Genomic DNA, 15,504 nt, shown 5'->3' with positions numbered 1-15,504 from the left:
TCATGTGTTGTCAAAGGCAATATTTTGGGCTCTTAATTGAGAAGAGGTGTTTGCTGGCACCTCAGGCAATACTATCAATTTTCTTTCCCCAAAATTCAACTCCTAGACATCAAGTTTCGACTGAGATTTAAGCAGACATATGAATGAATTTACCAAAAGGTTTTGGATTAGAATGGGAAAACCGTAAAATTTATCTAAGATTAAGAAATGATATTTGTATATCTCTTTTACATACATTAGTATATATATACTTATTCATAGATAGATATATAGCAACATCTCATTTGTTCAAGTGTCATTCACTATAAAGCGCTGTGACATAGAAATTACTGTTATCCCTTGTTTAAAAGTGAGGGTAAGCATTAATGAAGGTTAATAGGCCTGTATTAGATCATACTGCAATAAATGACAGAGCCAGAATTCAAATGCAGATGTGCCAATTCTACACGATGTGCTTATTCTATTTTACTATTCTGCCTGTTTTCTTTGACTTCATACTAAAGCACAAAAAAGATAACTTGGGAAAATACAAATAACATTGTAGGACAGAATTATGCATTTCCATAGCCTCAATTTAGAAATTAAGGTATTTGATCAGGAGATAAAACATTGGATTCTACCAGGAGGCCTTTAACTGGAAAGTATGAGAAATACAAAAAGAATGGATTTAACAGGGAACACGTATTTTTCCATGTAACTCAGTGGTTCTAAGATGTCAGGGTTCCAGGCTGATCTCTCTAATGCTCTCTGGGTTCCACCTTTCTGGCCATTAAGGGAGTGCAGGTGCTCCAGACTGGACATTGGGCTATCACAGGGCAAACTCAGAGGCACAAAGCACCTGGCCTCTTCCCATCTCTTTTTATTGGAAGGAAACCTTTCCCATAAGTCATTGGAATTCTGTTCCAGTCTTATTGGCTTCACTTACTCTTGCCTAAACCAATCACTGGCAAAATGACTGTAATTATCATGATTTGCTCTCAGATAAATCAATATTCACCCTGCAAAGTGGCAAGAGGGGTCATTTTCCAGGAACACATGGGAGGGTGAAAACCTGAATAATTTCAGTGTTCTATCAGCAAGGAAAAGCCAGGGTACAGATACTCGATGAGCAACCAATGGGTCATCTATTTGCCAGAAGAGTGTTTTTTATTTAAGTACATTATCACTGTTAAGACACCAATAAATAGCTAAGGAAACCTTTAGGGAAAAAATCTAAAAGAATTGAAAAGAGGGGGGTGGTATAAAATTTTTTAAAAATCTACAACTGTTGATTTTGAGACTTCTCATTTCAGACTATTCTTTCTCTATACCCGCCCCCCTCCAACCCTCTCTTCATTCTCTTCTCCTTACTTGAGTTTCTTTGAGTCCAGGTTCTAGATGCCTTTGTACTGCTTGACCATCCTCTCAATACTATCCTAAGTGAAAACTGTGTAGCCTCCCTCCCTTTAATCCCTCCTCTGGGGTGATACATAGACTAAGACACTGTCAGTCAATCAATCAATTTAAGTACTAGTCATGTGTAAACCAAGGACTCTTTCTAGATTGTAATCCAGCAACATATATGGGCTTTGATATATGTTGATTGTCCCCTAAATCAAAGAATATTCAAACTATTGAATTATTTACTAAAATTTCTGAAGATAATTAAGCCCAGAATTCAAAAATTATAATTCATAGTTTACAAGGCCAGAGAAGGTTAATTGCTTGTCTAATTTATTAAAGTGAACAAACTTACTACCAGAAAATATCCATGTCAAATAAAACTCTTCTACTGAAAAGTGAACTGCTGTTCATGACCCCCTTGATAATTTCAGTTTACAAGTTTGAGTATTATTTTCATGAAATTCATTTAGAGAAAACCAAAGTTTCATTAAACTTCTTCACAGATACTTATTTGGGGAATTTGTCCCATGCCTAATAGTATAGTACCATACTTTTCTGCCAGGTTTCCTCTAAGATTTGAAGCACCATTTGAAAATAGAGATAGAAGTAATCCTCCCAAGAAAATCGCATAGGTTAATTGTAAGGTTTTATGAATGAATATATCTCTGGGGAAGAGGGTAAATAGAAATAGAAAAACATATACATGAAGGAATGGGTCACTCTTGACAATTTTCCACAAAATACATTAATTTTATATGGCTCATGTGATATAATCATTCCATGAAAGATTCATTTCAAATTTGGAATGAATTATTGGCTTATTTCTTAAAATTTATATTTCAAAAGATTTGGAATTTAGAGCTTCTAATGGGAGTATCGTTGGGACTTAGAGAAGTTGCTGGCAATCCCAGCTCCTCGTGGAGTGACCATAGCTCCTGCTGGAGAGCTTCATTATCCAAACCCTAAGCAAGGGTTTCTCAACCTGGATGCTGTCATTTTGGACCAGATCATTCTTTGCTACCCTGTTTTTTGTACAATGACTAGCAGGATGCCTGGTCTTCCACACCAGATGCCAGTAGTGCCCTGCCTTCCCAGCTGTGACAACCAGCATATCTCCATACAAATATCTCCATGGGGCAAAATCAGAATTGCCTCCTGCCTTATCTACGCCTCATCACATGGAGAACCACTGCCCTAAATCAAAAGTGCAGGATTTTCCATGCTGTTTGTGACAACATGGATGGAGCTTGAGGGCATTACACTAAGTGAAATAAGCCAGACAGAGAAAAACAAATATTGCATGGTATCACTCATATGTGGAATCTTAAAAAAAAAAATCCATAGAAACAGAGTAGAAAAGTGGTGAGGGTGGGGTATATAGGGAGAAGTTGGTAAAGGGGTACAAACTTTCAGCTATACAAATAAGGCCTGAGGATCTAATGTATAACATGGTGACTATAGCTGATAACACTATATCATAAAATTGAAATTTGCTAAGAGAGTAGGACTTAAATGTTCTCACCAAAAAAAAAAAAAAGAAAGAAAGAAAGAAAGAAAAGAAGAAGAGAGTGGGATATTTCGATAATTCAGTATGGTCTGACATTGTTATAATTTTTTCCTCCAAGGTTTATATTTTAGTTAACCTGCAAACAGATGCACTTTTACTTATTGGGGTTAATTAATTAAAACAATGACTAGTTCAAAGTTGTTTCCAGCTATCACTTCATTTTTTTATGGAAAAGCTTGCATCATAGATATCACTACTGATTTAACTATCTATTCCCTTTAAAACCAAAACAAACACAAAATTCCTCTATCCTTGTCAAATTGAAAATGACAATGATCAGGCAATAAAAATGATTAATTGAATCTAAAGGCACAAACAATCATACAAGCAAAGATGTTAAATCCCAAACTTAAATTGACTCAAGAATTGAGCTTTCACTCAAGAATATCATCAGTTTCTCAAAACGAAATGAATATTAATGTCACATTTTCTAAATTAGTGCTACTTATTTCCTCATGGACATTATGGTTAACATAATACAGGGGGAAGATTTAAAGGAAAAATGTACTACAAATCACCCCAAGACAATAATTCACATACTTGGTTTTTCTTTTATTTTAATCATTTGGAGCTTAAGGTATTATAAACATCATGATCTGTTGAGGAGATTTTTTTTTTTTTCCTCCCTGCTGGTTTTAATGATAAGCTTGGAGAACCTGACTAGCTGTTTTAGGCCATTTAATGCATCTGAAATAGTGAAGTAACAGCTGCAAGAAGACCAACCAGGAAAGCAATGAAGAGGAGGCCGGAGCGCCTGAGGTCAGCTTTCTGAGGCTAAAGGAGAGACTGAAAACTGTTCATGAGAAAACCATAAGCGATTCCTAGGAGAAAGGAGGTAGGAAACTGGGCAAGAGATGAGAAAAGTCAAGAGGCCAGTTACCCTGAGGAGTGTTTCTTAAATTTAATGTGCTTAGGAATCACCTGGGACTGTGTTAAGATGCAGATTCTGATTCATCTGGAGTGGGGCCTGACAGCCTGCATTTCTAAGAATCTCCCAGGTTTTGACTCTGCTGGTTGGTGCATGTGTACACTGTGTGCGGCAAGGTTCTAGAACATCCCTCCCCACTCAACATTTCTCTGGAAGTAAAAGTGAACTTTGTTCATGATAAAATCTATGAGATTAACAAGGTAAATGAATTCATTTCCCCAAATTCTCAACATGGAGAAATGTGTTTTCTTTATACCTTCTTTAAAGGAAAATAAGAGGTAGACTGCTGCTTTGATATACAAATTAACTTATTGTTTACTATATATATATATATATATGTAAAGTATCAGTATGGTTTTTGCTTTTCATATCTCCTTAGGCAGCAAGTTTCTATGATATGTTATCTAATGGAGTAATGAAAGACTCAAATTTCTAAAATCAAAATTAAAGTTAGGTTTGAGTTTTGGATGATGAGTTTTAAATGAGTTTTCCAGCTCAATCCTGAGTTTCAACTCATTCGTTATGACTACCCAGGATGTGCTTTTACCCTAACCATTTGATTCCTTTTAAACCTATGGGAAAACCAAACCTTGGCTTACTTCATACTCTTCCCTTCTAAGCAACTAAACAAGGTCTGATTATGTGATAGGTTTTGGCATCATGTCAGTGTCAAGGTGCACCAGGAAGAGAAGCAGATACAAAGATGACAGATAGATGAAGTATCCCTGATGCAAAACATCCGTCGGTGAAGAAGAAGCTGGTAGTAAAAATTAGTATGTTTAGGCACAAAAATCTAAAGACTGAACATCAATACTAAGTCGAAGTAATTATAACCTCTTTGAAAAGAGGCTGGCCTAGAAAAAAAAGGAATATACACATTTACTCCTATCACAAATATTCCTAAACAGCACTTTGCATTTTCCACAGGCTATCCTTGGAAACAAAACAGATATGTTTAGGCATTTTTTGTACAATTTTGTAGGAACAAAAAATTTCCAAATGTACGGCCCTCTTTTTTATGAAAAAAGAGAAGGAAAATTTTCTCACACAAAGGCTCATCATAAATATTCGGGTCTCAAAATGCTATACACCTCAGTAATCTGTGTCTGGCTTGACAAAAGATTAAAGGTATATACAGTGCTTAGAATTTAAAGGCAGTCATATTTTCCTAAATAAAATGCCCGGTTTTAAACTGATCTAGACAAGCTGAAGACACTTTAAGCAAAGAAATTAAGGCAACACAGGCTTATACTGTTCACAAATACCTACCCTATGTGGAACTGTCACCACAGTTGATTTTAAGGCTACAACTCTGGAGGCAACCATCTCCAAATACACACTTTCTACATTACTTAAAATTTAGAGTCTCTCCTCAACTCACCTATTTTGACCACATCACAAAAAAAATGTTAGGTGATCACGCTTAGATCATCTGCATGATGGTAGTAATAATTAAACTGTTTAGTTAGTTCATTCAAGCAATTGATAAATTCAGAAGGGGGAAAAAATACTTCAAAACTCTCAATAGTTCCATTGGATACAAATACTAAGCTGTGTTAGTCCATGTACTGAATATACTGATAAGCACAACTTGTCATCAGAAGTACAGGAATTCCTGTTCCCAATAATTCCTCCTGCTCTCTAAAACAGGCAATGGACAGAAGAATCATGTTCCTTTCAATAGTTTACCAAACTCACCCCATGTGATGGGTAGGAGATCCAGCCCAGCTCCCCCTGAATTGTTTTTGAATCCAGTAGATCGACTAAAAGAAAACACAGATAACACAAAAACAGTTGAAAGGAATGAATTCTATTTACCTCTGTCAAGTTAATGTTGTCTGTTGCTGATATAATAATATCAATGTGTTCAAAAAACACGACTCTGTTCGTTCTCATTATATGTGTATGATGAGTAGAAGAAGGGAATTACAAAGAAAAGCAACCACATGGAAAGTTAAGGGATCAAAAGTTTCTGTGACTTTTTAAACTGTTTATGTTTGTTTATATATATATATATTGTATATTTAATATATTGACAGAATAATTACAGGTTTAAAGAGGACACTATAAAAATACAAAATAGGAAATATTAATGCTAACATGAAATCAAAATAACTGCAAAGACCATTAAATTTAATAAATTGACATGATTTCACTATAAATTAGTTAAGTATGCTTCCATAATGAATCGTATTTCTTTTTGTACATATTTTGATATGACATCTTCATATTGTCCCTGGCCAAAACCAAACATACTGTAATAAATACTGTATAAATTGTGTACTTATGTAATGAACAAAATGCTTAGCTATCAATTTGAGGAGAAGCCAAAGCAAAAATATGTATTATTGTAGCATAGCACTTTGTAAAGCTTTACTTCTTTAAAAAGGGTATTGTTACCCAAAGACTTTAATGATTTCACTCAGAATTTTGTGCTAGTTATTAAAAAGTCTGATGAATAATAAAATATAATAAGAATGTAGTTGCATTTTGAATATATTATTAAAAGAGAAAGGCAAATGATTTATTTTCAACCCAGAGAGTATTAATTTGAAATGGACTGGAAAGTAAAATATAAAAAGATACTTTAAGTTTAATTAATAACAAAGGGCTCATGTTGATTGTCAATCTGTTAAATAATGGAAACTATAGTTTTCCCACATCCTTCTTCTAAGTTAGAAAACAACCCCATGATTGATTAATGGAAGATGTAGAAGAAGTTTACATAAAATATGCAGGTATTATTAACATGAACCAGAGCAGGTGAATCAATAAGTATAATAACAGTCATTTTGAAGGGTTCCATATATTCACAAATCAAAACATAATGTTAATACATGCAAAGCACAACACGACCATGTGTTGTCAATAAAGGGCTTCCTGATGCATGAAAAGCACCACCCTTTCTTTAATCATCCCAATTACTTTCTTACAAAGGAAACATTAATCATATAAATGTTAAGAAAAAGAATTATATTTGATTGATGTTAGAATTCTAAATTTTCAAGCACTGCTTTTTAAAAGAAGATATTTGGTTAGCTGGTTAGATGATAAATATACTAGGTGAGTATAAGAAAAATTCCTAATCACTAAGATAAAAAGATAAAGTTCTCAGAGGAAAAAAACCACATAAACTTAACCTATTACACTGGAATTCCTTAATGATTAAACTTTTTTCCCCTCACAATAAATTAATCCCAGTGAGAAGTAATTATATTTAGATAAAAGAAGAAGATAGTTGCTGCATGGATTACATAGTGTAATTTCCATAATGGAATTATTTCCCAGGATATCAGTTTGGAAATTAACAGTATGCTTAATTATATTGAAATTATCTCTGGAAAATGATTTTTAAAAAAACTTCTACCAATTAATGTTACGGATAACATTTCAGATTATATAATGTTAAAGAAATTTTGAAAATATGAGAATACATCCTCACCTTTAAAGTATGTTACCAACATTTATTCTGATAGACATACCTAGCTCAGTTGTTGGTTCTATCACATTCAGCAGTTGATTTCTCTGAGTTTTACACAGGATTTGCATCGTAGAATTTACAGGGCCAGTATTCATAAATCATTGGATCACATTTGTAATACCTTCAGGGGTTTAAATGATTCAATGTTTTTGTGTGTATGTAATAATTGAATATGTACTAAATGATGAATATATGTTATTCCACCTGCTAAGATGAATGGTTGATTTAATTTCAGTATTAATAACCAGAGGAAAAAAGTGTTTGAGGCAAGGAAGATATAAATATTTTCTCCACTTAGTAAATTACTCATTGGAACGTAGGTTGTTAACTAAAGAACTATACCCTTAAGTTTTCTCTGATGATAATGATGAGGGGAAAAGGACTGGCTTTACCACATCAACATTTGGTTTCAACTCAAAGGAGAAAAGCTAAACCAAAAAGAATTGTATTGCACTGTCAATTAAAATTGGTATAAGAGATTAATTAAATTTATTTCATTTACTCAGAAATTGAATTTTTAGTGCACTCCATTTAGCATGAATGAGGGAACACACAATTAGCAGCATTACTCATGATTCTGATCCTCTTGTCTATCAAACATTATTAGGTCTGCACTGGTTATCTCACAATGTTGCCGTGATGATCAAATAATATAAATTTAGTTAAAGCCACCTGAGGTTATTACATGCTATACAGATTCAATGTTCTTGTAAACTTAAAATATTATCTAACAACAGTTCCAATACAATTCTTCTGAATGGTATTGAAAATCAACCATCAATATATGGCCTAATAGAGAAGAAAAGTGACATTAAGACACTTTTTAAAAGCACCTATTTGGGGTTTATAAAGTGTTTTTGTTTATAGCCAAATAAGAACAACACAGTCTAAGAATTCTAGCCACTTAAAGTCAATGGTTACTAGACTGGAATTTGCCAGGATATAAACCTCAAGGCTCCTGTGATCTGTTGTATAGCAATCTTGAGTGCAGCATAATTGAGATAAGAAGAAGAGAAAAGTTAATGGAATTTGAACGTCAACGTGCTGTGAGTGATGTCTCTGGGTACATTGACTAAATCTAACCTTGCAATGCAATATCTTAAACCCCACACTGATATGGGCAAGAACATTAGTTACTAATGCTTTTCCTCTCCCAAAAACGCTGTAGACCTGATCATAGCCTTTCAAGTAGTGCCATTATTCAAATGCCAGGGCAGATAGAATTGTGATGTACAAACATATTGTAGTCTGAGTTTTAATGACACTTTGTAACATGGAATATTTATTTTAATTGCTAAAATTTTTGAGTTTACAATTATGAATTTTAACAAAAATATTAGGAAATTATTCTTAAGGGTAGGTGGGAATATATAAATAGACTAATTCTTTAATGACTGCCTCATGCTAAGTTATTTGCCAAAGATATAAATGGGTCTCTTACCAGATTTCATATTCTAATGGTTGATTTCCAAATATTTTTGGTTTGTAACAGAAAATATGTCATTTCATTAATTTCAGAATATTTTCTATTCAAAGAGCTATGTAGCATATATTAACTTCTAAAAGTGATTTAAATTGGACACATTTTGAAGTGTTAGAACTCCACTTGAGATATAAATAGGAGTTTTTGGCAAAAGAAATCATTGTGGGGAGTCTGGATGGATATGGTTCTGGATGTCTTTCACATGCTTTACTCTGTCTAGTCTCACTGCTTTTAAATGGAAAAAAAGGTATAAATAGGTGAAGGGGTTTACATTCATGAAAACAGTAAGGGAATCCTCACTCAGTCTCCTTGAATTGGCTTTCAGGTGAGCACTAACACAAGATTTACTGGTCAAAATGATGTGTGGTGTCTGATGAGAATTAGAAGGCGTAGAATGAAGTAAAGGAATAAGAACAAAGTATAGGGTAAACTGGCTCATATTAGTTGTAAGTGCTTCTGTAAAGAAGGAACCCTTGCTGTCATTCCTGCCACTGATCTTTACTGTCACTTTTCCCACTTGGCTGAATTATGGATTTAAGATGCTCAGGAGTCTTTTCTCTCTTCCCTTCTTACCCTCTATGATAATGAAGAGATAATCAAATGTCTACTTCTTTGCTCACTGGCATTGACAACGTCATAAAGAATTATCTGTGCCAAGGATTTATATACCACCTTCCCTTCTTACTAATAAGAATTCATTAAAAATTTTTAAAGGGCTCAGTCATTAAAATAAGATTTTGCAACAAATGTTCTCATTTAGTAAGGACAGATTAAAAACTTTAGGTATAAATTTCTGGAGTTTTACATTTAAAGAATCATTAATACACCAAGATTTTTCAAGAGCATTTCAAAATTCTGATTCATAGTGGCTATCTGTCCACTTAGAAAGACTAAGAGTTAAACAAATATTCACATCTTTTAGATTAAGTGCTGCAAATACACAGATAGTATGAAAATAATTTTTAAAATTAAATGCCACAATTTCTTACTGAAGTGGAAGATCATTTCAATTATTTAATAACATATCTATGCTTTGTGGTAATGCTATAGTTGCATTTAAGAAAACATTTAGAAATGTCAAGGTGACAAGTAGGGCTTAATGGCTAAAGAATTTCAGACTTGTAATAATAGACATGTTTTCTTGTAAAACCTTCAGTTACAAGGTGCTTTTATAACCAAGTGCCAATAACTATGAAACCGCTACAGCAGAAAACAAACCCATCCTTTGATTTTGTCTTGTTTTTACTAAAAAATAATGACATTTCCTTTCCTGTTTGTGCCATCACTGTAATTGTCCCAGACACATTTCTTGTACACTATTTATCTGTATCATTTTCACCACTTTCTGTTATGATGAAAAGAGTAGCTTTGCTCTAGGTTACAGATAGCAGAAGAGTCCTTTAATCTGCTCCTAAGTTATACTTGAATGTCGCAAATAGAATACAGGAAGTAATACATTTTGATCTCAGTGTTGTAATTCTCTGTATAGTACTCTGGTCAACCATAACATGGAATCAAGAAATCAAGATGTATTTGCTGACAGGAGTCCACCAAAGCTCAGCTTTTCATTTTTACTGTACACACCCAGGTATGCCACAGAGAAGAAATTTAGAGAAGTCAGTTTTATTAATGTACTTATCTATTTCAACATAACTTTTATCTACTAGGATTATATATTCTTAGTTAACAGTTCCTATAGACTTCCTGTTTATGTTTATTTCTAACTAAACATAATTAAAACATCTTTGTAATAGATCATTAGTATTGTATTTCACAGACTAAAACTTATAAAAATGTTTTAAACTATAAATGAAGTCAACTAAAATCTATTAATTGTGGGTAGATAAAACTTCCTGTAATCTATGTTAAATTTTACAGGCATTTTGTGTCATAGAAGTATAAATTTACGATAATTTCTCAATCAAATAACCAAGTAAAATAATTATGTAAAAATTTTAAAAAATGTGTAGTGTTAGACATTTCTGTGAAAACCCTCTTGTTGCATGGTATCAATGGCTTATTTATGGGATATAAGCAGATTTCTGGACAAGGTGGTATACTATCAACTTTTTCTTATTAGCTTTTCTTCCTGGGCAATAATTTTATATTAACTTCTATACAGACAGGTCCTAATTAAAGAAGAAATTGTAATTAGCTGCCGCATTTCAATCTTTGCCAACAGCAGGAAGAAGTCATTGGAATCAAAACATAGTCTTACAGTAAGATGTCTTGTGTTCTCGTGACTACAGCAGCTCAAGGAAATAACAAACACAGACCAAAATTCCACTTGAAACTTGGATACTTTAGTAAATGTTAACTCTGTGTTGTTTCTAAAGTGTTAAAATTTTCTATTTTTTGCTTTTGAATCTGAGAAATCTGAAGGTCACTCTGATATTAATACTCTTATGGAGAAAACAGCTATTAAAATATCCCTTGGGAATGTGTTCTTATAACAAAATAATTCTTTCAAATAAATGAGTGGGGATGTTCTACTGTCAATGAGTTTTTACTACATTAACAACCTCAGCTTTGATAATGGTCCCTAGAATAGCAGGTCTCTTTGCTTCTGTGCATTGTCAACCTATATTATGAATCATTTAGACAAGTGAAATGTGTTTCCCAAAATGTAAGGTACTAAAAGTAGAACATTAATGATTATGTAAACATTGTACTTTTTCAACACATTTTAGCTTTTTAAAGTGTCCTAGAACAGAAAAAAATGTTTATTTCTATTTTGAAAGGACTTTTTTGACAGATTAAAAAGTGAAAAATGAAAATATATCCTTCAATTTGAAATTATATAAATAATCATTAGGGCAAATAGGCACTCAAGCATTAGCACATATATTTTGCCTTCACACCATAAATTCAGGCTGTCTTGGTATATACTTTTTATTATATCGCTTGATTATTAACCTTTGACTACTAAATGTAAGCTATCTGTTTAGTCAGGGTTTGAACAATGGCTATGAAAATGGAATAGAATGTAGAAGATGGCTAACAAAACAATTCTAATATAGTAGTTATTTTCAAAATAAAAATGTGCTTGGAAGTCCCTTGGATATAAGGATTCAAATTTTGACATAGGGAACAAAAAGTGTAGTGATGAAATTAAATTTCAACTTAAAAACATTCTTTGGAAGATATACAGATTGCCAACAAACACATGAAAGAATGCTCAACATCATTAATCATTAGAGAAACGCAAATCAAAAGTACAATGAGATATCATCTCACACCAGTCAGAATGGCCATCATCAAAAAATCTACAAACAATAAATGCTGGAGAGGGTGTGGAGAAAAGAGAACACTCTTGCACTGTTGGTGGGAATGTAAATTGATACAGCCACTATGGAGAACAGTATGGAGGTTCCTTAAAAAACTACAAATAGAACTACCATATGACCCAGCAATCCCACTACTGGGCATATACCCTGAGAAAACCATAATTCAAAACAAGACATGTTCCACAATGTTCATTGCAGCTCTATTTACAATAGCCAGGAGATGGAAACAACCTAAGTGTCCATCATCAGATGAATGGATAAAGAAGCTGTGGCACATATATACAATGGAATATTACTCAGCCATAAAAAGAAATGAAATTGAGTTATTTGTAGTGAGGTGGATAGACCTAGAGTCTGTCATACAGAGTGAAGTCAGAAAGAGAAAAACAAATACCATATGCTAATGCATATATATGGAATCTAAGAAAAAAAAAAAAAGGTCATGAAGAACCTAGGGGCAAGATGGGAATAAAGACACAGACCTACTAGAGAATGGACTTGAGGATATGGGGAGGGGGAAGGGTAAGCTGTGACAAAGTGAGAGAGTGGCATGGACATATATACACTACCAAACGTAAAATAGATAGCTAGTGGGAAGCAGACGCACAGCACAGGGAGATCAGCTCGGTGCTTTGTGACCACCTAGAGGGGTGGGATAGGGAGGGTGGGACCGAGGGAGACGCAAGAGGGAAGAGATATGGGAACATATGTATAACTGATTCACTTTGTTATAAAGCAGAAACTAACACACCATTGTAAAGCAATTATACTCCAATAAAGATGTTAAAAAGAAATAAAATTAAAAAAATAAAAACATTCTTTTGACATTTTTATATCACAAAACTTTTTTTTAATTTTAAAAGAAGCCCAATGCAGAATAAATTGGTTTAAATTTCTGGAAAATTAAAATCAGGATATAGCTTGGACTTCATCATATTCTAGAGGATATCTACATCTAGACTTTATGTCATACACCATGACTGTTGTCTACAGACATACACACACACACATATAAACAAACACTTCAATGTATAAATATGGGTCTTTATAAAGGCCCACAAAGGATCCAGTGAAGCGCCACATGCTTATCACTTTAATTCAAAACTCTGGCCCTTTACTTTTCATATTAGGAGCATAGTGTCAATGGAAAGTATCAAACAATTAGTGCTGTGGTGGTCAGGAAACTTCATTTACCACTGCAAGAGAATGCAGAATTCAGACAAATCTCAATGTTTTTTCTTGGTAGTGTAGTCATAATATGAATAGCACCTATAGAAGCTTCTGTTTTGGGATGGTCTTTTTTGATATTCAATCATGTGCATTTCCAGTACACACATGTGTGTGCGTGTATATGTTCACACAGAATTTACATTGAGCTTAGATATGTGCTTATTAAAATAGCTATTTCTGAATGTTTGGTTCTTTCAAAAGTGCTTTTTACTTGTATATGTATTTATTATGCATTCATTCAAATTATTTATAAAGTTTTCTAGATATATGCAGTAAAAAAAATCTGGGTTATAATTATCCCTATTACACGAATTTAGGCAAATCATTTAGTCTTCTCTCTTTGTTTTTACTAATTTATTGTTGTTATTATTAACTTTATCTTTTTAAAAAAATCTTCCTTATATTCCAGGGACTCAGTTTTAGGCAGCTAATCTTCTGTAAAGATTCATATTGCACTTTTTATGACTTTCACGTCTATATTAAAAGTTTTTTTATGTAAGTATTCATTTTGTAGTCCCAACTAAGCTGTTATCTTCAAGGCCTTTCAACATGCTGATAACCTTCTTTTCCAAAATCCAGTAACTAATTCTCAGGTGTGCACTGTTTGGTAAATAAACCAAATTATTGCAGTATGAAAGATGAGTTAATTTTTTTCTTAACAGTTTTCTTAATTCATTTTAATGTTTTTTTAAAATTTATGCCTTTGAAATTAAATGTAGAGTTCTAATGTTTTCACTAGGGCTAGGGTAGTAAAACTTGAGTTTCCAAAGGATCACCTTTGGAAAGGAAAATTTAAAGGGAATGGTTCAGTTACATAAGGGGACAATACTGTTGGTCACACACATGCACATACACACACATACATACGCACACTCACACACAGTGTTGCACATAGACTTTTCCTCAGTGTTGTTCTGCTTAACCAGAGGATTATTTAGACAATCTACAAGGAAGCGACTGGAAATCAGCTTCCCAGACTAACTTCTCAGTATGAAGATTGCTATCATATGCAATAAAAAAGTACCTTTCTAAAATCTATAGAATTTTATTTATTGCTAAATTACTTTTTAAAATCAAGAAATAAAGCATATGTTAACTACTAACAAGCTGTTCTCTGTTTCCCGTACTCATCCTGAGATAGATAGGGAATGCCTAAATTTCATATTGATTAGAAACTAATTAACTTTATCACTGGCAAAAAATAAATTTTAAAGTCTCATTTTTTATCAAGGGAGGGGGCGGGGGGGATGGGTGTTACTTTTTTACTGGACCTGCAGAGTTTATTGATCTACCTTTATTATTTTAAAGACGATAAATTAACCTCCCCTTAGTGAATATACAGAAAATTCAAGATGAAACTATTTTCATATTGATTAAATAGACTTATCAGCAATAAAATTAACCCAGGCTTCTCCCCTTGCTCCAGTCCCCACTGCGTAATCTGTCAAGAATTTTTGTCTTAAAACAAGAGGCAACTCAGTTTGGAGACTTTGAAGTCACATTACATTTTCTTGATTTGAGAGAGCTCTGCAAAATCATATATGAACTAGAACATTAAATAGTAGGGAAAACAGTTGTTGATTCTAATCCATCAGAAGTGAGAAAACAAAAGTTTGTTGCTAAGCCTTTGCTTTTGCTCATGGAAAATGTGCCAATAGCTTGAGTGGTTAGAAAACTCATAGGGAACCTAAATGATAACACGTTTGAAAACTTTTTTTCTCATGTTGCAGAGAAGAAAGCAAGGTACTGAAAGCAGCTTTCTGATTTGAAAGCCTGATGTCATCAATATGCTATTTTTGCTCTTTGCCAGGTTAACAGAATTTATTGCAGTAATTAATGCAAAACATATGTGCTGAAACACCCACAAGAAAAATATAATTGCCCCCAACTTAATTTGCTACCTTTCAAAACCCTGTTTTAGCTATCTTTTCTCAATGCCTCCACTTAAATAGAGTACAAGTGTTTTTATGAAAGAGGATATAAATCTTTATAATTTATTTTCTCATCTTAAGTAATATATAAATTATCTTTTAAATAGGGGAAAGTTTCCATAGAAATTAAAGTCTACTTTTTAGGCCAAGTTCTACTTCCACCCATTACTGACCTTTATGACAATTCCAATAGTTAATTCACACTTCATTTTTA

At 33.2% G+C, this 15,504-nt stretch overlaps 1 protein-coding gene across 3 annotated transcripts in view; it reads right to left on the bottom strand.

The window, feature by feature from the left end:
- The window catches only part of EPHA3 (EPH receptor A3), a 364,171-nt gene that overhangs the window by 339,968 nt on the left and 8,699 nt on the right, over positions 1-15,504 (bottom strand). For all 3 annotated transcript variants that reach the window (XM_029214327.1, XM_029214330.1, XM_029214328.1), the window contains exon 2: positions 5,577-5,641. In XM_029214327.1, the coding sequence (XP_029070160.1) occupies positions 5,577-5,641 (65 nt within the window). The remainder of the gene's footprint in view (positions 1-5,576; positions 5,642-15,504) is intronic.

This window comes from Monodon monoceros, unplaced genomic scaffold, assembly GCF_005190385.1.
Source record: "Monodon monoceros isolate NGI ecotype Baffin Bay Population unplaced genomic scaffold, NGI_Narwhal_1 Super_Scaffold_11, whole genome shotgun sequence".
NCBI classification, from domain to species: Eukaryota; Metazoa; Chordata; class Mammalia; order Artiodactyla; family Monodontidae; genus Monodon; species Monodon monoceros.
This window is presented reverse-complemented; position numbering and strand designations above follow the sequence as displayed.